The sequence below is a fragment of the Microtus oregoni genome, unplaced genomic scaffold, assembly GCF_018167655.1.
Source record: "Microtus oregoni isolate MIOR12 unplaced genomic scaffold, Mior012 000026F_ref0000081, whole genome shotgun sequence".
NCBI lineage: Eukaryota > Metazoa > Chordata > Mammalia > Rodentia > Cricetidae > Microtus > Microtus oregoni.
In genome coordinates, this window is record NW_024543085.1 from 22773147 (window position 1) to 22797740 (window position 24594).

Consider the following 24594-nt stretch of genomic DNA (forward strand, 5'->3'; position numbering starts at 1 on the left):
TTGACCATTTTGGACAGGCATCTATCTGCTCCACTCCAGGCTTCCAGGCATCCTGGCACAGACAGGTTCTCTGAAAAACCTACTACAGGAATATGTGGTTAGCACATGCCAAAGTGTGCATCCCAGGCTGGCCATGAACTCATGATCCTCCTACCTCTGCCTTGTTTAGCAAAATCTCTCAGCATGCACCACCACAGCAGATTCAATATTTCTAAAAGTAATGATTTAAATGTCTTTCACAAACATTTAGAATACAAGTAAGGTGATAACTTTGCTCATTAACTTATCATAACTATTCCACATTGTAATCCTTATTCAATATACTGCATATTATGTGTATGTATGTATATGTATGTATATGCATGTATATGTGTATAAAGACATTAAAAATGAAATTTTAAATTCTTTTTAAAAGAAAGCATTTTATGGTTTTCAGATGAGATCTTGAAAACCACTCATGCCAAAATGACAATATCTATCCAAAACTACTAAAGGAAGAAAAGAACAATGCATTTATCCTATGTGAAGTTTACACTCTAAGTGCAGAGAAAATTTTCCAATTATCAGGAAAGTAAAAGAAGTGATTGCGTTAACTTTTTAAATGCATGTATTCTCTGTAAGATTTCTCAATATTGATCTTTCTTGTTTTCCTTCCTCCCATTCTGAATTTTCTAAAGAAAACTCAAGTCTCCCTTCTAAAAAAACTTCAATTCTTTACTTCCTGAACTCTATTAGAACCCCACAGCTTTAGACAGAATTCTCAGATAGGGAGTAATACATGAGAGAGCGTTATGGCCCTCATGAGCATCAGGAAATGAACTAAATGATTTCTTACTTTATTTCATTTAATTTTTTTCATTTAATTTTTATTACAACTATAAGAAGCAGTTGCTACTGCTTTCACCTGGGAGTTTATGAAACTAGAGTAAAATAATGCTGTACATTATACAGATATCTAAGTAGAAAGTTTATAAATCAGTAGCTCTCCAAGCATCCCCTCTCCTCCTTCAAACAAGACTCCATTTCAGGTTCTCAGGAGATTTACATGAACTACCCTGACAGTCTTCAGAATCCAATCCTTGCTTTATATCTGCCCTCTACAGCCTCTTTCACCATTGCTCCTGAGAGCAGTAACTTCATTTTTTTCAATGAGTCTAGCCCTACTGTATAGTATAAATGATCACAGCTTGCATGAGAAATTGTACAAATTGATTTGATATATTTACGGGAGTTCCAAACATAAAGCATTCATGCATCATTACATGTACATAAAAGCAGAGCTTAAGATTCAACATTAAGTTTTAGAATAAACAAATTATGCATATAGAGAAGAAATATATGTGTGTTCATTTGTGTGTATAATTATTTGGAGCTCTTAATACTATGCATAGTACATGAGAGTCCAAAGCAATTCATTTCACTATGGAAATTCTTAACCAAAACAATATGATAAGCATTTTGATATTGACAAAAGTCAGATAAAAGTTTACTATTAAACCATTCTCAAATTTTTCATTGTCACATTAAGTTTACTTCACAGAAATATACTTCCAAAGGATTACTGTCAAATAGATATTGATTATTCAGATTATAAAAAAAATCTGTGACATTTTTCAAAGTTAAGTTTAGATAAATCAATTTGAGTTTCAGAACAATATAAGAGTTTCACAAAGAAACTACAATCCTAACTGTGGCAACTCAGGACTGTCTTTGCTTTAGCTAGAATCAAAGCTGCCTCTGCATGGCAGAATGAAAACCATGGCAGTGATCAGGAAATCACTTCCAAGAAACAAACTCCAGTTCCGTAATTTATTATCATCACTTCTTGACTGTGAGCTTGGGTGACAGATACGACAAAACGATGTCACTTCAAGAGAACATACAGCATGAGAAAAGTGTGTTAGTGTAGCACCCAATGTTTTGGAATGGCCTCCAAGGAAAGAAAACACATGAGCATGCCCCTGTGATTGTGTGTCTTTGAGAAGGGTTCTTTCATTACAAGAGAGAATTAAATACACATTGCAACTGGACAGCAGTGTAGAATCATCTCTGTGTCAGCAGAAATACTTTTACAGGCATCTTATGGCCCTCAAAAGAAAGCACTACCTATCTCAATGATTTCTCTCAGGCCCTAAGTGTTAGAAGTAAGCATTCTTAAGCCTTGCAAGAATGGTACAGTATAAGAACGGCAATTCTTGGTTGAGTCAACAGAACTTACTCTATACCTGAAGTCAGTGTGTATTAATATAATTGTAGCTGTTTAAATGTAAAATGAGTCTTTTTAGTTGGGATGAAAGATGCTACAATCCTTCTCTCCTACCTCTGCCCCTGCCCCTTGCACTGTGGGTTTTCCAAGACATCTCTTGACCTTCAAGCTCAAGATGGCTTACAGGCCAAAACCTCTGTGGTATTGTTGAGTGCCTTCATGGAATATCACGCCACCAAATTCAAAGGACATTCCTTACTTAAGAGGGAGATTCTTTGAGCTGACACTGATAAAATGCTGCTTGGGTCTGTTAGTGCCTGTATGGGAAATTATTGAGGCCAACTAAGTGATAAAACACAGACAAATATATGCCAGCTGCCTTAGACACAGGGACCCCATAATAGGCTGAGCTCTAAGTGCATATAGTCCAAAGAAGACTAGACTTCATCTTTCTTATGAATATTGTAGGTTTTCTCTGATGGTGTTCAAGTGTAGTGCTTTAAAAGGAAGTATTCCCCTTTAAGAACTAGATAGAAAAATATTCACAAACAGTAATACTTGCTTTTAGATGAAGTTGATTGGTCCAATGCCCAATGATTTTGTATTCTGTACTTTTGTTGTTTATCTGATACTGGAAGATATCATAGCGTCCAGGAGCATCTCCATTTTCATTAAAAGTGACAGGTGTACCCGCACTGCCTATAAAGATTAGGAAAAGAGTGTTAACAAGTAATAAAATAGCCCAGTGGGCCTATTTTCCTCTAAGGAAGAATGGTAGATAAAAATATTTTGTGCATAGTCAAGGATGCAATGATTGTAGTCCAGACAACGTTATTCTTGATGGTATAATATCTTTTACATGAAAATAAACCTAGATGCACATATAAAAATAAGATGGACTTTATGTATACATTAGAAAGTAAATGCTGAGAAGTCAAGCTAAGTAATATATGCACAAGCTAAATAAATACGAATGGATAGTCTGAATATTCAATACTAGCATCATAGAATTTGATTTCATGGGGAAAATGTACAGGTATGAAGTATGACACCCTCTGTAGAATACAAACTGCAAACATCAACCCAAAATCGACAGAGCCTCCAAGTGAGAAGCCTAAGCGCTTTATTCATGGACAGTTCCACTCCAATATGAAACAGGTGCACCTTTCAGTTCCACCGCTTCTGAGTAGATCACTGCAGGCTGCTCCTGGAAAGCTCCACTGGGCAAGGCTTCAAGTGAGCTCTGGAAAAGCCCAGCTTGGCTCAGATCATCAAAGCCCCATGATTCATTGTGATGAATGTAATGGTAGCAGAACAGCAGGAAGCAATGAATTTAGTCTCTTCTAAACTCCATTTCTCTTGGAAGCAATTATTTTTTTTTCTCCTGATAAGGTCTACTCCCTTTTACTTTCCTTCCAAGCGCATCTATAATCACAGGTGTAAGAGTAGGAAGGAATGAACACCACAGCGCTTTGTCTTTCCACTTCACTGCACTCTCTACACAGACTTGATTTTTCTCTAACAGCTTTCAGACCACCCTTCATCTTCATGGATTATTCATTCTCAACTCAAAATATACAGTTGACAATAATCCCTTTACTTGGTGCCCCTTCTTCCTGCAGGCCCCGTTACCTCAAAGGGAATTAGATCTAATTTCTCTTCTGTGATGCTATTTTCTCATCTTACTGTCCCTTTCTACATTATAGTCTCCAAATTACATACAATTTACAAATTACATTATGTATGTATTTCACTGTTTGCTGATGATATGATAGCATATATAAGTGATCCCAAAAATTCTACCAAGGAACTTCCACAAATCATAAACACTTTCAGCAATGTAGCAGGGTACAAGTTTAACTTGAAGAAATCAGTAGCTTTACTGTACACAGAAGATAAAAGTGCTGGGAAAGAAATCAGAGAATCAACACCCTTCACAATAGCCACAAATAGCATAAAATATCTCAGAGTAACCCTAACCAAATAAGTGGAAGACTTGTATGACAAGAACTTTAAATCTTTGAAGAAAGAAATTGAAGAAGATACCAGAAAGTGGAAAGATCTCTCATGCTCTTGGGTAGGTAGAATTAACATGGTAAAAATGGCAATCTTAACAAAAGCAATCTACAGATTCATGCCCATCAAAATCCCAGCAAAATTCTCCAAAGACCTCAAAAGAATGGTACTCAACTTCATAGAGAAAAGCAAAAACCCCGGGATAGCCAAAACAATCCTGTAAAATAAGAGAACATCTAGAGGCAGCACAATCTCTGACTTCAAACTCTACTACAGAGCTACAGTGCAGAAAACAGCCTGGTATTGACATAAGAACAGACAGGAGGACCAAGGAACTGAATAGAAGATCCGGATATCAATCCACACATCTTCGAATTTTTGACAAGGAAGCAAAAAATATCAAATGGAAAAAAGAAAGCATATTCAAAAACTGGTGCTGGCATAATTGGATATCAACATGTAGAAGAATGAAAATGGACCCATATCTGTCACCATGCACAAAACTCAAGCCCAAATGGATCAAAGACCTCAACATAAAGCCAGCTACACTGAACCTTATAGAAGAGAAAGTGGGAAGTACACTTAAACGCATTGGCATAGAAGAACACTTTCTAAATAGAACTCAAGCAGCACAGACACTGAGAGAAACAATAAATAGGACCTCCTGAGACTGAAAAGTTTCTGTAAAGCAAAGGACACGGTCAAGAAGACAAAACGACAGCCTGTAGAATGGGAAAAGATTCCACATCAGACAGAGGTCTGATCTACAAAATATACAAAGAACTCAAGAAACTGGACACCAAAGGAACAATTAATCCAATAAAAAAAATGGAGTAAAGACCAAAACAGAGAACTCTTAACATAGGAATCTACAATGGCTGAAAGACACTTAAGGAAATGTTCAACATCTTTAGTCATCAGAGAAATGCAAATCAAAACAACTCTGAGATTCCATCTTATACCTGTAAGAATGGCCAAGATCAAAAACACTGATGACAACTTATGCCGGAGAGGTTGTGGGGAAAGGGGAACACTTCTGCATTGCTGGTGGGACTGCAAGCTGGAACAACCCCTTTGGATGTCAGTGTGGTGACTTCTCAGAAAATTAGGAAACAACTTTCCTGAAGACCCAGTAATACCACTTTGGGGTATATATCCAAAGGATGCTCAATCATGCCACAAGGACATGTGCTCAACTATGTTCATAGCAGCTTTGTTAGTCATAGCCTGAACCTGGAAACAACCTAAATGTCCCTCAACCGAAGAATGGATAAGGAAATGTGGTACACTTACACAACAGAGTACTACACAGCAGAAAAAAATAATGACATTATGAATTTTGGAGAAAAATGGATGGAGCTAGAAAACATTATTTTGAGTGAGGTAACCCAGAAACAGAAAGACAATTATTACATGTGCTCACTCATAGGTGGTTTTTAAGCAAAGAAAGCCAGCCTACAAACCACAATCCCAAAGAACATAGACAACAATGTGGACACTAAGAGAAACTTACGTAGATCTAATCTACATGGGAGGTAGAAAGTAGAAAAAGACAAGATCTCCTGAGTAAGTTGAGAGAGCATGGGAACCTTGGATGAGGGTTGAAGAGGGGAGGGGACAGGCATGGAGGCGAGCAGAGAAAAATATAGAGCTCAATAAATATAAAATATCAGCCAAAAAAAGTAAAAGCTGGGCAATGATGGTACACACCTTTAATCCCAGTACTTGGGAGGCAGAAGCAGAAGAATCTCTGTGAGTTTGAGGCCAACCTGGTTTAAAAAGTGAGTTCCAGGACAGCCAGGGCTACATAGAGAAACTCTGTCCCAAAAACAAAACAAAAAAACAAACAAAAAAATATGTATTTCCATTCAATAGTGGTTTTCTTAATTTATTTGAAAAGTTTACCTTAATATTTATAAAAATTTTAATTATAACTTAACAACTTGCACGTAACTAGAAGGAGAGTGGCAAAATTGCGATCAGAATGTTTGCACAGTATTAAACAGAGATGAGATGGTTATAATCCCATTTTCTTGAATTTATTCTGAACTTTGAACCTGACACGAAGTATCTAAGAGGACCACAGATCCCTAATACTATCAAGAACTGATGAGCCTACAGGAGATGGCACAAGGAAGGATGAAAGGGCCACTGGCATAAGAAATAGAAGGCTACATGCTCATGTTGATTCCCCATTTATTTTTATAACTCTTTTCGTGTGTAGCAAAAACTGAACAATGAGGATGAATGTGCCTTGAGGTCATGAAGAGCAGTACACATGGGCTTTGTTACTAATTATTATTTTCAAGCATTCAAGAAGGAAATAATTTTATAAATAAATAACGAAAGAAAATCAATGTTTAATCAGCCAGTATTATCTTCCTACTCTTTAGATGCTCAAGAAGAAACCCATTTTCTTTTCTTGAACAAAACATTTCTCAGAGTGTTTAGCCTCTTAAGTATTTCCTGTCAACTTCTGTGAAGTAGAAGTAATGACATTTTTCCTCAGAGATTTTGTGACATTTACATCAGTTCAATCTTGGGAAATATTTAGAACAATGCATGGGATAATTAAATATTATGATGCACCCATTGCTCAGTATTAGTAAATGTCAATATATTGGTAGGAAGAATATGTAAGTTTTTAAAGCAATGCCTAAACAGTTATTAGGATTCAGTAACAGATTTCTGCTTGAAAAAAAAAGACATATGCAGTGGGTTTTTGATCCTACTGCACGTACTGGCTTTGTGGGAGCCTAGGCAGTTTGAATGCTCACCTTAGGAGACCTGGATAGAGGTGGGCAGTCCTTGGGCTTCCCACAGGTCAGGGAACCCTGATTGCTCTTCGAGTAGATGGGGGGGGGACTTGATCGGGGGAGGGGGAGGGAAATGGGAAGCGGTTGTGGGGACGAGGCAGAAATCCTTAATAAATAAATAAATTTAAAAAAAAGACATATGTCATGAACAATATGAAAAACATCACTAATATTTATATATCATTTTTAAAAATAAGACTATATTTAATCTTCTCTACCTGAAATAACTACTGTTGTTGTATTGTTTTTCAAATGACTGCTTTTCAATCTTTCACAATTGTTCTCATGACAGAAGGTGCCACTTTAGTAATGTACGGATGATGACGTCATGCTGGGTCATGTATAAATTTACAGCCAGCTGCTTCACTATCTGATTTCTCCAGTTAAAAGAATGTCGGTTGGTAGTTACTGAGAGACTCACTATCCCCAAAATAATAACTGCTAATATCATTTCACTATCAACTTCATCAGATTTGATAATACATTAAGGGGGAAGGTTTGAAAGAGATCAAGAAGCCAAGTGGTGGTGGCACATGACTTTAATCCCAGCACTCAGGAGGCAGAGGTAGGCAGATCTCTGTGAGTTCGAGGCCAGCCTGGTCTAGAAACGCTAGTTCCAGAACAGGTTTCAAAGCTACATAGAAACTCTGTCTCAAAAGAGAAAGTGGTCAAGAAAATGGATTCAGAAATCATCTTGGGTTCAAACCCCTAGTCCTACCACTTAGTAAATAGTTGTTGCTATTGTTTTAGGTACAGTCTCAATTTCACTATATCTTACTTTTCTTAAATTAAACTTATAGTAATCCTTACACAAAGAGTTACATGGTTAAATGAACCAATCTGTGCAAATACACAGTGAGTATCATGTAAGGATGCATTACTACCATCCTTATTTTATGGCAGTTTATGAACAAATATCATTTTGATGACATTTCTCTTACTGATCCCTATGACTTACCTGAATTTTCCATAATTTGATTCACCATTCTGTCTTTTCACACATATCTCCTTGTACTTTCTCCTAACTGTTCTTAATAATTTGTTGTGTAAGTCATGCACTTATAGGAACTTGATCATACAAAACTGGTCAGAGAATGAACAACCAAACCTCTTCCAATGTGGACCCACCAATTCTCCACTTTCTTCTTCGTACGTTATTATTCTTCTCACATATGATCTTAAATTTGTTAGAGAGATATTTATTGAGAGCCCCCTATGTATCAATGCAGAAGAAACTGCTTTGTTTTTTTTTTTTTCAAAAGCCAATGGTCTTTTTAGTACAAGCAGATCAGTTATTGTTGCAAGCATTATATCAAAGTTAGAACCCAATACAGAAGAAGCATTCCACAAATTACAGGCTAGTAAGAAAAGACCTTCCTGCTTAAATTCTCAAGAAAACTCTTGCTCATATTCTTCATAATATTATCAACATATCTATATCACCTCCCATGTATCACGTTGTCATCACTGTCTCAGTAGAAACCAGCCCCAACCCCAAACTATGGCATATGTTTGAGTGGTTTTCAAGTTCATTACTTGTACCTAAAGCATGTTTTATTACTCATGAGCCTTGCATCTTGGTTTCCTAATCTGCTTTCTGGTCAAAGCTAAGAGTTCATTTGAATTACTTCAACCTTCTCACATTGGGAACTAGTACCACTGAATGTTGACTCACTGTAGACAAATCCCCTATAACTCTGAACTGTGAAAAAAAAGCATCCTTGAATAGCCAGGAAGGGCTCCTTAGTAGCTCACTCCTTTCCACATTTTTGCCATCTGTTTAAAAAAATCGGACTGGGGAGGGAGAAGGAGGGGAGTGGGCCGTGGGGAATGGGGGGAGGGGGAGAGAAAAGGGAGGCGGGGAGGAGGCAGAAATTTTTAATTAAAAAAATTATCTTTTGTTCTGAAACTGGCCACCCTGAAAAATAAAACTAAGTAAAATTTGCCTTTGAAAAATTCAAGTATTTATCAATTCATTGTGGTTTAATAATAGTTGTCATAATAAATATAACATATATTTGAATTAAGACTATTTAGATATTTGATATACTCTCAGTTATAGTCCATCAGATTTTCTCAATTTTCTTTCATTTCACCTTGCACTATAGGTATTTTATACATTTTGCAATACATTACATTTTCTCATGCTTGCTATCCATGTGGACCTGTGGAAAAAAAGAGAACAAACTCATAGATTTGTGAGATGACATTTTTACTAGTCAGAAATTGCCTTCAGGGTCTAAACATATCCTTGAGAAGTTTCTGTTCAATTGAAAATGTGTATAAAAATTATATTTTCATTACTCAACATGCACTTCTAATATGGTTGGGTAGAAAAATTTTAATGTCAAAATGTTGGCTCCTTTGAATGTTATATAGGGAAAGACTAGTCTTGGGATTTGGAGACTGAAGTCTGACTTCAAATTAACTATGGTTATCTAAACAAGTGAACTCTTTTCATCTCTTAGATGACATCATAATATCAGCTCCTCCAAACTATTGCTGTATGACATGGCATATGAACTGCATGTAGTATGTGACCGGCAAACAACAGAACACTGAATGAAACTGTCTTCAGTATAGTTCATCCATTGCCTACACTTTTGAAGACTTGCTTCATGCTGTATTGTTTCTTTAGGGTGGGGGGGAGAATGCTTCAATAATTTGTTTACTTTTAAATGTAAAAGAAATAAGTCTACTTTTAATTATCCCTCATGCATGTCTCTTTAAATCTTTCTTTCTTTCCCACTTAGTGGCAGACTTTACTGGTTAGTAATCCCATTACCACCTACAATATTAGGCAAGTAGAAGACTTAAGAAAGTAATCAGTTAATTTCTTAGTTTCTGTACCCTAAGGATTTCTTGAGATTTAAATTTTTGACCCAAATCCCATAAAAATAATAATGCTCATTAAAATTATGGTTATTCATGCCTTCCTTTCTCTTATACAATTTATCAAGTATGCATTACAACCAGTAAACAGAACCAAATATTCAAATTGAAATGACATCATAATGTGTTTAGGAATCAAAAACACTTTCCACAGACCTTAATTAGTCTCATTCATGGGAGACTTTTGCAATGGATTTAACATATCCTTCTCCATCCACACTTTTGCTATCATATCTCAGTGGTTTTACATTTCCCTATTGGCTTCTGGATTAACTCAATGCACTTCCAACTTTCATTTTTCTTCTAATTTTCTTGCATATAATCGTCTTCTATAGACATTTCCATCTAAAATTTGTACTGTGTAGTAACCAATGCTTCAGAATTCACCTATTCTGGTTGCTGTAGCCATTTTAAACAGAGAGGGTTGTAGGGGAGGGGAGAGGCAGTGAAGGGAGCAGAGAAAAATGTAGAGCTCAATAAAAATCAATAAAAAGATGAAAAAAAAACATAGTCAGATTCACAGACAAAGCCTCTCTCCTGAATTCTACTTAAACTTGACTTAATATCATTCATTTGTTTCTTCCGTTAAAGTAAGTGAATTCCCCAAGTTTGACCAAGGAGTCAGGAGATGCCCGATCTGACAATGAGATCCTAAAATAAAAGCTGCAGTGTTCCACAAGGGAAAAATAAAAGCAAACGATTGCTCACATATGTCCATTAACAGATCCAGTTTCCAAATGACTCCTACTTCACACGTTTTTTTCTTTCCCCCTAAAGGCTCCAGACCATAATGGTATTTCTATGGATCCTGAGGAAGTGCTCTGTGTTCACACTGAACACTTTGTGCACTCTTGACCATCAACCAAAGCAGTGCTGTGAGAGACAAGCCCACCTCCATTGCTCCTCTTCTTAAAACTTATTCAGTGACTCCCTGTACAACTTATATTAAAACATAAACGCCTTCTCAAGGTTTTTAAGGTCCCTCGTTTCTCTTACCTAACTCATGTTCTGCATTTATCCATCCTAGTCTTATTTCTATCCCCAAAATCATGAATCCTGCTTCATTACAACCATTTTATCATCTATTCTTTTTCTTAGTATTATTTCCTTGGATCTCAGCCAGATCTCTTTATTATCCATATTCTATTTCAAATAGCTCAGAGTAAATTCACAACTATTGACTCAACATCCTATTCCCACAACTCACTATAACTTACAATGTTTACTTTCTTCATGACATTTATATGAATCTAAAATATACCAGGTTTTTAAATGACTTGATATACAATTGACAGATTATATGTGCTTAGGTTGAAAGAGAATTTTCCCATCATGTTTACTACCATGTAAGCAGCACCAAACTAATGGTTAATGTTAGTGTCTGTATTAAATTTTTTTCTAAGTAAATGGGTAGGTTGTATTTGCCATAACTTCACTCAGGTGTTCCCAAATGATTAATTTTACTAATCATATACGAGGATATGCTAGGAGTACTTCAAATTTATCATGAGCATCCTAAGTAGACGTCTATGTTCTTTCCTCCTTCCAAATGTGATTTTGGGTAAATTGAGGGTCTATATGCTAAGGATGGCAGAGCCTGCATGAGCATAAACAATAATGTGAGAAGGTCTGTGCTACCTTTGTTCATCCAGTCTTTTATATGAAAATAAAAAATTATGCTGTTCCTGTAGATAGCCGTAACTCCCTGTCTAGTATGTTGAAGTCATGATATGTAAAACTCAACAAATACAATCAGATAATCACTATAAGTGAAACGTTTCACTTTATGCTACATAATACTCTTTAAAAGCACTAGTACATTAAAGTTGAGAATCAACGATACTGGGATAAATTGGTAACGGATTTCACAGTCCTAAGTATGGATGCCAATTACTACCATGTAAACACATAAAGTGTGCAATGTGTATACGAATTATACATAATAATATATTCTACATAATGTCAATTCATTCTCTAGAATCCCATTGAGTAGCTCTTTATGCTAATTATTGCTTTTCTAAATGAGTGCTAAGGTTCTCATGCAGTTGGATGTTCCCATTAAAACTGAATATAAAGGTCTTACAAATATGTGTTAATTTTAGGCAGAAATGTCAGCTTTTCTTTTCTGCTAAGTGAAAAATAAGATAGGATAAAGAATATAGTTAAATGTCATTTCTTATTCTCCAAGTCAAACCTCCTCCTTGATTTTTCCATTAAGAAACTGAGCTTACAATAGCCCTCTCTCTTGTGTAAATGTCTTCGTGATCCTCGGATTAAAGGTGCATTATGATTGCAAAATGTCATCATTGTTAATGAATAGCCCCAGTTGAGAAATAGAAATACAAGCTATAATTGCATTTATAGAACTCAAATAAGCTGATTGAACATTTAACATAAGAAAAGTTCCATTACTTAGTGATACACATCTCAGGGAAGCAGATGTATTAGGGGGTTTAAATGAAATCTCTTGTAAGAAAAGTGACCAAAGAGACTATTAAGATATCAAATGTGTGGTTAAAGCAAAGGAATGGGAATAAGAACATTACAATTAAGTGAGATTAAGTAATACATCTTAAGAGAACTTTCCGGAAAAAAGTAAAATATCCTACTACTCCACAAATTCAATATATTCTCATTTTGTCTGAGAAACTCTCTGTATCTTGTGCCATTGGACTTTCTTATGATATCTTTCAATGCATATTTGAATATATAATTCTTAGTAATTTGCATATGAAATCTTTATTGAAAGAATAACTGTGTGTTTTTAATAATTCTATCACTGTCAGTGATATTGATACACACATGAGAAGAACAATAAAAGGAGGAAAGAAGAGAGAAGAAAAAAGATAACTATGGACAATATACACTTAGAAGAGGATTTTAATGAAATAGTCTATAGTATCTTTGGCATCAGAGATTATCTTGCTATTTAAATTTAAAACTGAATGCATTGACTTTTGCAGAGCATGATTTTATTCCTTTGTAACAAATCATCTTAAACCCAAACTTTTTAATTAATGTTTTACCGATACTTCTCAAATTTATCATTTTAAAGCAATTGTATTTAATTCTGGTTGATATATAAAGTAAGGTAGAGATACAATTTCATGTTTATGTAAGTATACTGCTGCTTTAGTTACTGTTCTTTTACTGTAAAGAAACACCATGACCGGGTCAACTCTTACAAAAGAAAGTATTTAATTCGGAGCATCTTACTGTTTTGGAGAATTCTGATCATCATGGAGGGAAGCAGACAGAAATGGCATTGACTGACAACTTTACATCCTGAATAGCAGGTGGCAAGCAAAGAAAAACACACTGGGTTTTTTGAAACATCAAAGCCTAGCCCTAGTGACACATCTGCTACAGCAAGGCCACATCTCCTTAACCTTCCTAAACAGTTCCACTAACTGAGGACCAAGCATTCAAACACATGGGCCTATGAAAGCCCTTCTCATTCAAACCACCACAGATTTATAACTGAATTTATCAATTTTACTGTGAATGATTTTGTTTCCATGTAATAAATAATTTTATCACAAAGTCTAAATGTTATTTAATTGTCTTTTTATTGAGATTTTTCACATTTAAAATTTCCATATGTATTTTGATCCAATTATAAACTATGCATGAAGTAATTATGGGATAAAATATTTATTTTTATATAAAGATAATTAATTTTCAACACTTTCTGTTTAATATCTTCTTTCTTATTGACTGGACAGCTACAATGTTTGTACATGAGCTCTACAACAAAATACCCTTGTCTTTTGCTTTATTGACCCATTTGCCGATTTTTTTAACGATGTTAGAAAAATTACAGAGATTCACACAAAGACTTAAATTGGTAAATCACCTATTCATCTTATTTTGATCCTACTTAATGTGCTGGCTTTGTGGGAGCCTAGCCAGTTTGGATGTTCACCTTCCTCGATATGGACGGAGGGGGGAGGACCTTGGACTTTCCACAGGGCAGGGAACCCTGACTATTCTTTGGACTGGAGAGGGAGGGGGATAGGAGTAGGAAGAGGGGGAGAAGGGTGGAAGGAGGGGAAGAGAAATGGGAGGCTGGGAGGAGGCGGAAACTTGTTTTTTTTTTTTCCTTTTCTCAATAAAAAAAAAGAATTCTTATTTATTTATTTATTTATTTATTTATTTATTTATTTGCGGGGTCTCAGTCTTTATTTAATCTCAGCAGGTCCTCACACACATGAACCACACACTCTCTGATTTTCAGATCTTGCTGAAAGCTGCGATGTAGACACTCTGCACATGCTCCTCAATCTTGGTCATCTCCTCTTCTAACAAATCGGTGCCCACTTTGTCATCTTCCACCACACACTGGATCTGTAACTTCCGGGATTTTTGTGTAAAAATTAGGACCATAAATGTGGCTTAGGATTAAAACAGTGATAGAATATACAAATTATCTAGGAAAAACTTAGTGTATTTCTACTACCTTATTATTTGGGAGTTTCTGTTTCCTGATGATTGTTTAGCATTAGTTCCTCAGCAAGACTTAATACCTTTTTAGAATGTGTATTTCTCTTCTCTAATTTTTTTCTTCTCCGGTTTGTTGGTGGGTATTAAATTCTGAATGCAGAAACTTACACATTAATAATATACCCTATCATGGAACTACTTCTACAGACATATTTAAATTTTTTCTTTCCATGGTAATTTCCCAATATTGTAAGTGGTATCATATATAACATTTGTATTATTTATCACCACTGTGAGTGTAAAAATAACATTATCAAAAACTTTACTACAAGTGTATGCAATACGGTTGACATTTTTATGCATCTGGGAAAATTGTTCTAAACTGAAGGTGAATTTATTTCCCAGGAGACGTGCCACTGACAACTAAGGGAAGAGGTCAGAGGAGCCACTAAGTAAAACAAGCTCCAGGTGTGTCCTATAAGGAAAAATAACTTTCAAAGAGACAATAGTTGCAAAGTTTAGAGCCCTTTCAAAGACTTTCCAGTATACTTAACAAATTATCTCTAGATTTTTATTTCTATATAAAGAATTCATAATATGCATGAACACACTTTTTTTCTCCCTTTATAATGCTTAGATATTTAATCTTTTATTTTCTCCATTTTTTTGGTAATGTACAAGCTTTTTATTCTCTTCTTACTGTACTTTTTAAAATATTATATTTGATTAATTTACTCTGTGTATGTGATGGAAGAATTATGCCATAGTCTATATAAGTATATCAGGTAAGAAGTTGCTAGAGTGGAGTCTCTCCTTACACCATGTAGGGTTTGTCAGTTAAACACAATGTGCAGTCTTGGCAGCAGAAGCCTTTCGGTGCAAAGCCATTCACCAGCCTGCACCACTGCGACCTTTATTCTAATATAGGTTTTCCAGAAAAAGAAGTAGTGGACATTATTGTTTCTGAGTTACTATCATTTTTATCTTAGTGTGTTGAACAACTTTTATCAGCTTAAAAAACATTTTTATAAATGTAATAGTATTTTTAATACATTTTCTTGCAGATTTTCATTTTATAAGTGATTTTTCCAATATTTGTTGAGATTTTTTTCCTCTTCTGTATGCTAATGAGTTATATTTATGCATTTTCTTATGTTAAACAGTGTAAGTATGGATCCAACCTGATTTCAATGTCTCATATTTATATGCATTATTGATCCCATTTTCAATGTTTTGTTTAGAATATTTTTATTTATTTTCATGGGTGGATTAAGTCTGAATTTTTTATACTATTTTGGGATTGTATATAACCTAAAAATATGATGTGTTAAGTAGTTCTTCTCTTGCTAGAAAAATTAATATACAACTGTACTAATATTTTATTTGAATTTTTTATAAAAACAGACTTGAACTCATTCCAAATACTTCAAAGAATAAATAAATAAATAATGGTATATAGAATATTAATGTAATAGAATATCACATATCAGTCAAAAGAATGAACTATACACGTAATCACTAATGTAGGATGAATTTTAATAACATTAATTAAAAATGTAATTTCATAAAATATAATTTCCAAAATTATCAAAAGTTAATTATTAAGTATACGAGGATATTTGTACAGAAAAATCACAAGGGTCTGTATATAGTTCAGTGGTAGAACTCTTGCCTAGTGTGTGTGAAGTTCTGGGCAAAGTAATGATTTCAATACCTAGCACATCCAAAATATAATAAGTAAAAAGTATTTCAGCTAAAAATCCATCATGACAATAAATTAAAACAATAACAGAAACAAACAGACAGAAGAAAAATCCATTTTAAGGAGCAATTTGAATGGTATGCTGATGGAAATATGTGTTTAGAAATAACTGATATGGACACATTTGTAATAATTCATTGTTGAACTATTATTAAATTAAAGTCTCTTAATGTACTTCAAAATTAATATTTTGTTAATATTTACAGGAACACCATGAACTAATCAAATACAGACAACTTAATAGGAACAGATGTCAAGTGTCTATAGTAATGAATAAAATATCAAATAGTAGAGATCAACTAATTTCTGACAAAAATTTATGGGTAAAATTTAAAAAGGATATAACTCATTTACTTATAATAGAGATGATTTTCTGCAATTACAAGAACTGTCAATGTACATTCAGCCACTGTGATAAATATAAATTGTCTGCATTACCATGGTGATTTGGAATTCTATACTGCATGTACAATAATTTAAAAAGTGTGTACTTAATATAAAAATCTAATGGTATGCATATAAAACACTATGAACATATTCATCAGGCATGGATAAAGTAATAGCCACACAAGAAAATGCAGAATAGCACCTGAAAATTTCAAATAAACACATTAATAATAGCAGCATATGTCTGATATTTTCTGTTTCAAATACGTATATAACCATAAGTTTTCTTAAAAACAGATGCATATAAATATATCTACCTGACAGATAGATAGATATTTATCAGATATTAGATATCTGATATCAGGTAGGTAGATGGATAGATGATAGATAGATAGATAGATAGATAGGATACAGATGTAGACATAACCTTTTAAAATTTAGTATTTTCTATTAGACTTAGCACAAATACAATGAAAATGCCTGTTTGGTGTCAAAATAGAGTTCTAAACTTCAAATTTATGCTCAAGATATTTTCAGCATATTATTTACTGTAATTCACAGTGGAAGACTACATAGAAATTATCTCCAATAGGGAATGAACTTATCACTTTCATTTAAAAAGAGAAAGGGGTATATTACTAGTGCTTCCTAGATGAAACAACCTGTTGAAGTTTTAAGTTTTATTTTATGAAATTCACTGAGTTTTAAAATTGGAAAATTTAAAATGATTAAATGTCATTTGTAAAATATATAATGCAAAGCTGTAAGCTCTCAACATCTTCAAGTGTTATCAACATTCCCATGTTCAAGTCCTGAGAAGCCCATAAAATGAGTACTATCTGAGGACTGTCTGGTTCCACTTTGGAAAGTTTTCTAACCCCAGATATCTCCCCTTCTCAGTCATCACCTGAACAGGTGTCCCGACTCCCTAGGCTGTGAGTCTTGGCTTCTCCTTTTCCTTGTTCTTTTTGCATTTAGAAATTTAGCTCAAGTCTGTTTATTCTCAATATTGCCTGAAGTCTCTATAAGGACCTCATTTTTCTTTCTTACAGCGTTTCTTGACTGAGCCATCTAGAACCAGTCCCCAGATCAGATAGATCTCTCACCAGCTTTTCTGCCATTTCAGGGAGCTGGAGGTCATCTCGTGTGACCATCATCAACAATCAAATCATGATTAATCCATTCTTTGCTACACAACACATTGTGAGTGGTGGGGCATATGCCAAGCATGTATGTGATTGCCAGGTTTGATTCCCTCCAACATCAAAAGTTTTAAAAAGCACAAATAAATTTTAAAAGATCATTCATTAGATTTTAATGATTTTCTTTTTAAATTAATGATGTTTGTGTTCACTTATATTGGTGCAATGTTCATTTACATCTGTGATGTTTGTGCAAGCACAGCCATAGAAGGAAAGGGATGATTGTAAAAAAAAGAAGCATTTGGAGCACTAAACCTGCAGGAGCTGTGTTAGCCCTGAGAAACCTTAGCTGTGCTGTGCTAGGTTTCTTATCTCACTTGAGAGAGTATTACAAGATGGCAGGAAAATTCAGATACGAAGCATTTCCAAAAATGGTATATGTCAATAAATTGTTATATTTTCCATCCCTCCATGCCTTGTCTATGAGAGGAGTATTAATCAATAATCTTACATCAATAATGTTGTTCATCCAGATAACTAATTAGCTTAGAAATATAACTTTTTTTGTTCATTGATTTGATTAAGGCTTTAAAACAAATTAACCAAGCTGACATTTTGTTTTTGTCAACATGAATTCCCATTTGAAAAGAATTAATAGCCTATAGCTATTTATGCGCATATTAGTGATTAGCATCAGACTTTAACTTCACACTTGGCTAATTGAGAAATTGATCTGCTGAGTCCAACCAACTGTAAGAAAACATAATAATACAAAGCACTGAACCCACATGACCATTTCCATTGGCCTTCATTGCTTTCTATCTGGGACCACATTTACTGGAGTTATACTGTAATTATTTGCTCTTGTGAATAAAATCAAAATCTGAGTAAAAAATCAAAAACTACATTTTATAAATAGAAATAAATTTAAATAAGAATCTGAAGAACAAATAATTTTCTGTTATCAATGTCTCACTGTTACCAACCTTTTTCCAAGAACTTCGACACACTGTTAGACCTAGTACTACTAGTTTTAGAGTAGCACAACTCAATTGGTTAACCATTCCATAGCAGGCAGGCAGAGAGGAACCTGGTCCCTGGTCTTGCCCTGGCTGTCACTTGACTTACAGATGCAACTGTTGAGCACCAGACTCTTGTGACTCAATTTAAACATCAGTCACTCACTAATGGTAAGTGAAACAATACATTTACTGCTATACTGAAGCAATATTAGATTTTTTTGAATACACACCAGTATCTACCTATCCCAGATTCAATAGTGAAAGCAGAATAATTTCTCTTTTAGGAAGCTTATACACCTCATTGATGAACACAACACTCTATTGTTTTATTTTGTTTATTAACACAGTAGCAGCTTATTTATTCCAAAACAAATGCCTGAAAATAAAAACAGAGATTTTCTTTGGAGTGTTTATGAACATCTACTTTTCTTCCTTTGATACTGTTAAATGCTTCATGCTCTCTAACTTAAATGTCTTCCAAAATTGAGTTCTCAAGTTGATGGAGAAATGTTCATAATGAAAGCACCCTCAGATCCATGTAAACTAATTTATTTTGTTTTTTAATCATGAGAATAACCTGGAAAATAGAGTATATAAAATACATTCAAGAGACTCTGGTAGGGCTATTTATCTGAAGCAAATAAAATCAGAGACCACAGTTATGTTTATTATTTTTGTTATCTGATAATATGTAGGTATTCTATTTGGATCTTTTTGCTACTTCATATTTAATTATTTTGTTCTTCTACCCTAACTAACATTAAACATAAAATGAGCTCAAAATTAAGACCAAAAATCTGAAAAAGAAGAAAAACTCCACAATAATTAGAGGCACATTTTAATGAGGTAAAAATCTTTTAGTATTTTATCATTTAGCCACGAATGAACATATAGGAACATAGATATAGATGATATATAGGTAGGTAGACACATACATACATGCATACAGACATACATACTCAAAGAAGTAATGATTTTAAAATGCATCACAGATGCTCTTCCCTTGTGAAACAACCAGTAAAAATGATCAGTTTGAGCTCTCTTTTTCCTGCTCACTCATTGCCCAGGGTCATGCCCACACCGTACACTTCTCTTTCAGGGTCTGTGTGCAGCCTGCACACAGAGGCAGACAAGGGTCTGTCATCTTACTGAAAAAATGAAATTTAAAACCATTAGACCAGTGCTACAGTGTGGGTCTCTGTCTCTATCTCCATCCATCACCAGATGAAGGTTCTATGATGATATGCAAGATATTCGTCAGTATTGCTATAGGATAGGGTCATTTCAGGTTCCCTATCCTCAGCTGCCCAAGGAACTAACTGGGGACCTTGGCTTGGGCATCTGGGAGCCACTCTAGGTTCAAGTCTCTTGCCAACTCTAAGGTGGCTCCCTTAACTAAGAATTGTGCTTCTGTGCTCCCCTATCCAACCTTCCTTTATCCCAATCCTCCTTTTTCCCCAAGTTCCCCCCATTCTCCCCTTCTCCCTTTTCTCTCCCTATCTCCCCTTACCCCATCCCACCCCACCCCCAAGATCTCAATTTTCTCCCCGGCCATTTTGTCTACTTCCCATAGCCAAGAGGACAACTATATGTTTTTCCTTTGGTTCACCTTCTTACTTAGCTTCTTTGGGATCACCAATTGTAGACTCCATGACCCTTGTTTATGGCTAGAAACCACACTGGAGCACTGGACTGAGCTCCCAAGGTCCCAATAAGGAGCAGAAGGAGGGAGAACATGAGCAAAGATGTCGGGACCACGAGGGGTGCACCCACCCACTGAGACAGTGGAGCTGATCTATTGGGAGCTCACCAAGGCCAGCTGGACTGTGACTGAAAAAGCATGGGATAAAACTGGACTCTCTGAGCATGGCGAACAATGAGGGCTGATGAGAAGCCAAGGACAATGGCACAGGGTTTTGAACCTACGTAATGTGCTGGCTTTGTGGGAGCCTAGCCAGTTTGGATGTTCACCTTCCTAGAAATGGACGGAGAGGGGAGGACCTAGGACTTACCACAGGGCAGGGAACCCTGACTGCTCTTTGGACTGGAGAGGGAGAGGGAGAGGAGTGGGGGGAGGGGGAGAACGGTGGGAGGAGGGGGAGAAGGGTGGGAGGAGGGGGAGGGAAATGGGAGGCTGGGAGGAGGTGGAAACTTGTTTTTTTTTCTCCTTTTCTCAATAAAAAAATGGAAAGAAAAAAAAATTAAAGAAGAAAACAAACCTGGAAGTTAAAGGATGGACACTATTAATTCTCTTACAACAGCTCCCTAAAATTGCTTTGAGTCATGACACAGCTAACTCCCCACTGTTGGCTAAGAATCACCACAGCTCCAGAAGGTTCACAGGTAAAGCAAACGCAAAGCAGCCAGGATTAGACTAGCCATTCCCCACCCTTTGTGTATCTTACACATCAGCATGCCACTTCTCGATTTGTAGAATGTTTAGTTCATTTTTCAGAAGTTCAGACATACTTTAAATCATAAATCTACTTCTAAAATTGTCATAAAAGTGGTAAGGGTAAGGTAAGGTGATAACAAGCAATTGCAAAAAAAAAGGTAAGCTAAAATAATGTTTCTTTATGCTTGCAAAATTATATTAACAAAAATGGCTAAGAAACAAAAATTGAGGTCTCTTAGTGTGGCAATATATGGTACTCATGGATGCACAAGTTGACTACACTTAATGCCATTAGATAGTTAACAGTGACTAAAATGACAACTTTTGTCATTATTTATCTTAATATCAATAAATTACAAACAGATAAATTAAATAACACAAATTTATAGAAGAATGACTCCGGGCACTTTTAAATATCTAACAACCAAAGGCAAACACACAAAAAAATAATGATTTTAAAATGGCTACTTTGCTTTAAAATGTCTGTTTCTCCTTGCAGAGAAAATTACAAAATAGAGCACTCATGCCTCCCAGAACATGTGGCGAGAAAAGAAGCCTTAGCCTCTTGTTTAGGCCAAATTTAATTTGTGTAATTATGTTCTAGCTGCCTCGGAGTCCCTGGAAGTCTCTCATGATCTGTGTCACTTCTCCACATAATCTGTTTATAGCAGTCTTTGCTCTTTCAAGTGGTCATTACCATCTGCCCCTGAGGTAGCTACATTTCAGCAGGAGGGAACATGATTCCTGTATTACAGAACTATTCAACATGAACAATTATAGCTGTGAAGTTTGATGATGTAAATCTACCTGATAGTATCTGGAAAGAGCTATTGTCAGAACTGATTTTTATCTCCTATTTTTTTTCCTAGGTGACAAAATTTATTTTCATTAACACTTTTCATCTCAGAAATACATTCTGGAAATAAAAATAGAAGTACTATAAATAGCACTTTCCTTTACCATGAGTATGTATATATTTGTATATATGTGTGTTTTACATTTGCTTGTTTGTGTGCATGTGTATATCAGGTGTACATGTAGGTGAGAGTACACATATCTGTGTGGAAGACAGAGTTCAAGGGTCAGTGTTAAGTGTCCTCTCCAATCATTCTCCATCATATGTAAATATACATTATATTAAATAAGTGTAACTATAAAATTAAATCTCACTGTACATATTCTAGCTGCATGCTCTACTGTAGCTATCTACTGTATTCCAAAAGTACAGCATACACTCATCCAAAATTGCTCAAGCACGTCAAACACTCTCAAGCATGTACATGTCTTTTTTTCCTCTCCTAATAAGTGTTAAATCCCATGTCAAGTTCCTCTCCAGATGCTTACTCCTTGATATTTTCTCAAGAGAGTGTTACCACTTTACCTACATCTGTTTTTATGGCACTTGTTTTGCATGAAAAAGAGTCTGCAAATTATGTCATCTCTTTTCTTACAGTGGGAAATACATAAGCTGTGTATCCACCCATTCTATAGCACAGCGCCATGCCAAGCACATATATTTAGCAACCACCTACTGAATTCATTTTCTGTCTTGTAACTCCAAAAGCCAAGAGGGAAGTATTCCATAGCTGTAAAGGGATAAAAAGAAGTTACATACAGAAAAAGTATACCAGGCATTTCATCAACTTATTTCTCAGGTTTTTTTGCACTCTCCACCATGACTTTTTTTAAAGAATATTATCACATTAGTAGGGGCATCCATTAAACTCAGAAGCTAGCCATGAACAGAAGCAGTTCATTTTGAAGTTATAGCCAAGCAAGAGAAGGTACAGTTTTTGCCATATATTCCTTTCCCTCCAAGACTATGAAGCATGTTGTTGAAAAGAAAAAAAGCTTGAAGTAAGATAGGCTGAAATAGTATGACGAGGGTACAAATTAGATGCTGTGATCTTGGGATTCATACCAATCATGATCGAATGAATAATATAGCAATGTCGAGGGTGTCATTAGCTATTTCCCACAGTAATCACTTGGTGTTCATTGGGCTCGGAAACTGTGATGTGAACGAGACCTTCCACCAGGAACTAAGTGCTCGCAGCCTGCATGATGTGAAGGATCATTAACCACATCTTGCTGAAGAACATTACAGGTTATAAAAATGTCATCTAGACCATGCCGACAAGCCCATCTGTATTTAATGCTGAATCCCTTTGAGATAAAAGCACTCCATGTGGCTCAAATGGGGCTGTTATTTCAGATGTCAGAAAACTATTAACACATACCCAGAGCACACGAGCCATAATAGAGCAGTTGAAGAATGTGGGATATGAAATCTTTTCAACAGTTCCATTTAGAACCTAGTTTATCAAAAGAATACCCTTTATAAGACCCAGAAAAAATAAAATAAAATAAATATGAAATAAAATAAAACAAAAAAGCTTTGTAAATGTTTCAAACATACCAGTACATTTACTGGGAATCTGATAGTTTGTTTCACCATTAGAGGCCAGGGCCCTCCTTAACAGGATGGTAAGGGGCAGGGGTTAAAGAGTTTATGGTTGTACACATTGGGTTTCCTCTGCCACAGGAGGGTGAGTATTTATGAAAATAGCCAAGATGAATGTAATATTTCAATCCCTCCTCCCCCTCTTCAACTGGACTCCTGGAGTTTGGCCCAGTACTTGGCTGTCTGCTTCTGCTTCCATTAGTTACTGGATGAAGGCTCTCTGATGACAATTAGGGTAATCACCAATATGATTACAGGACAAGGCCTTTTCAGGAAGAATTGAATGAGTCAAGGGGAGTAGGGAATCCACAGAGACAGCTGACCTCAGCTAATGGGAGCTCACAGACTCTGGACTGCCAGCTAAGGAGCCTGCATGGGACTGATACACTCTGCATATGAGTGACAGTTGTATAGCTTGGTCTGTTTGTGGGGACTCTAGCAGTGCATTCAGTATCTGTCCCTGAAACATGAGCTGGATTTTGGGAACCTATTTCTCATGCTAGGAAGTCTCACCTAGCCATGATTCAGGGCAAGAAACTTGGTCCTGCCTCATCTTGATATACCATGCTTTGTTGACTCTCATGAGAGGAGGAGTGGATAGGGGGTCAGGTAAATGGGAATTGTGTGAGAGGGAAGGATAATAAAGGAATTGAGGAGGGAGGAGAAACTGTGGGTGGTATGTAAAATAAATGAAAAAATAATTAAATAAGAAAATTAATAAAATATTTTTAAAGGAGTATTATTTCAAAACAGAAAAATATGAAATAAGCTTGTATTTTTTCTGGGAAAATATAAATGGATTGGATTGATATTTGAAGAAAAAATGAACTATTCTAGTATCTGTATATGTGTGTATATTTATCTATGGACAAATATCTTCTTATATTCCCTCCTTTCTCTTCTCCCTTGTTCTATAATAGTATATGCTATGGTGTACAAATGGATATTTTCTGTAGTATTTGTGCCTAGAGGAATAGAGAAGTAACATTCTTTGTTTCATTTATTTATCAATGTTCTTCTTTACTATTTTTACTTAATTTTTTTCATAC

General features: G+C 35.4%; 1 protein-coding gene across 3 annotated transcripts in view; it reads right to left on the reverse strand.

The window, feature by feature from the left end:
* Grm8 (glutamate metabotropic receptor 8) overlaps nucleotides 1-24594 on the reverse strand; it is an 837648-nt gene that overhangs the window by 145358 nt on the left and 667696 nt on the right. For all 3 annotated transcript variants that reach the window (XM_041675768.1, XM_041675769.1, XM_041675770.1), the window contains exon 8: nucleotides 2769-2905. In XM_041675768.1, the coding sequence (XP_041531702.1) occupies nucleotides 2769-2905 (137 nt within the window). The remainder of the gene's footprint in view (nucleotides 1-2768; nucleotides 2906-24594) is intronic.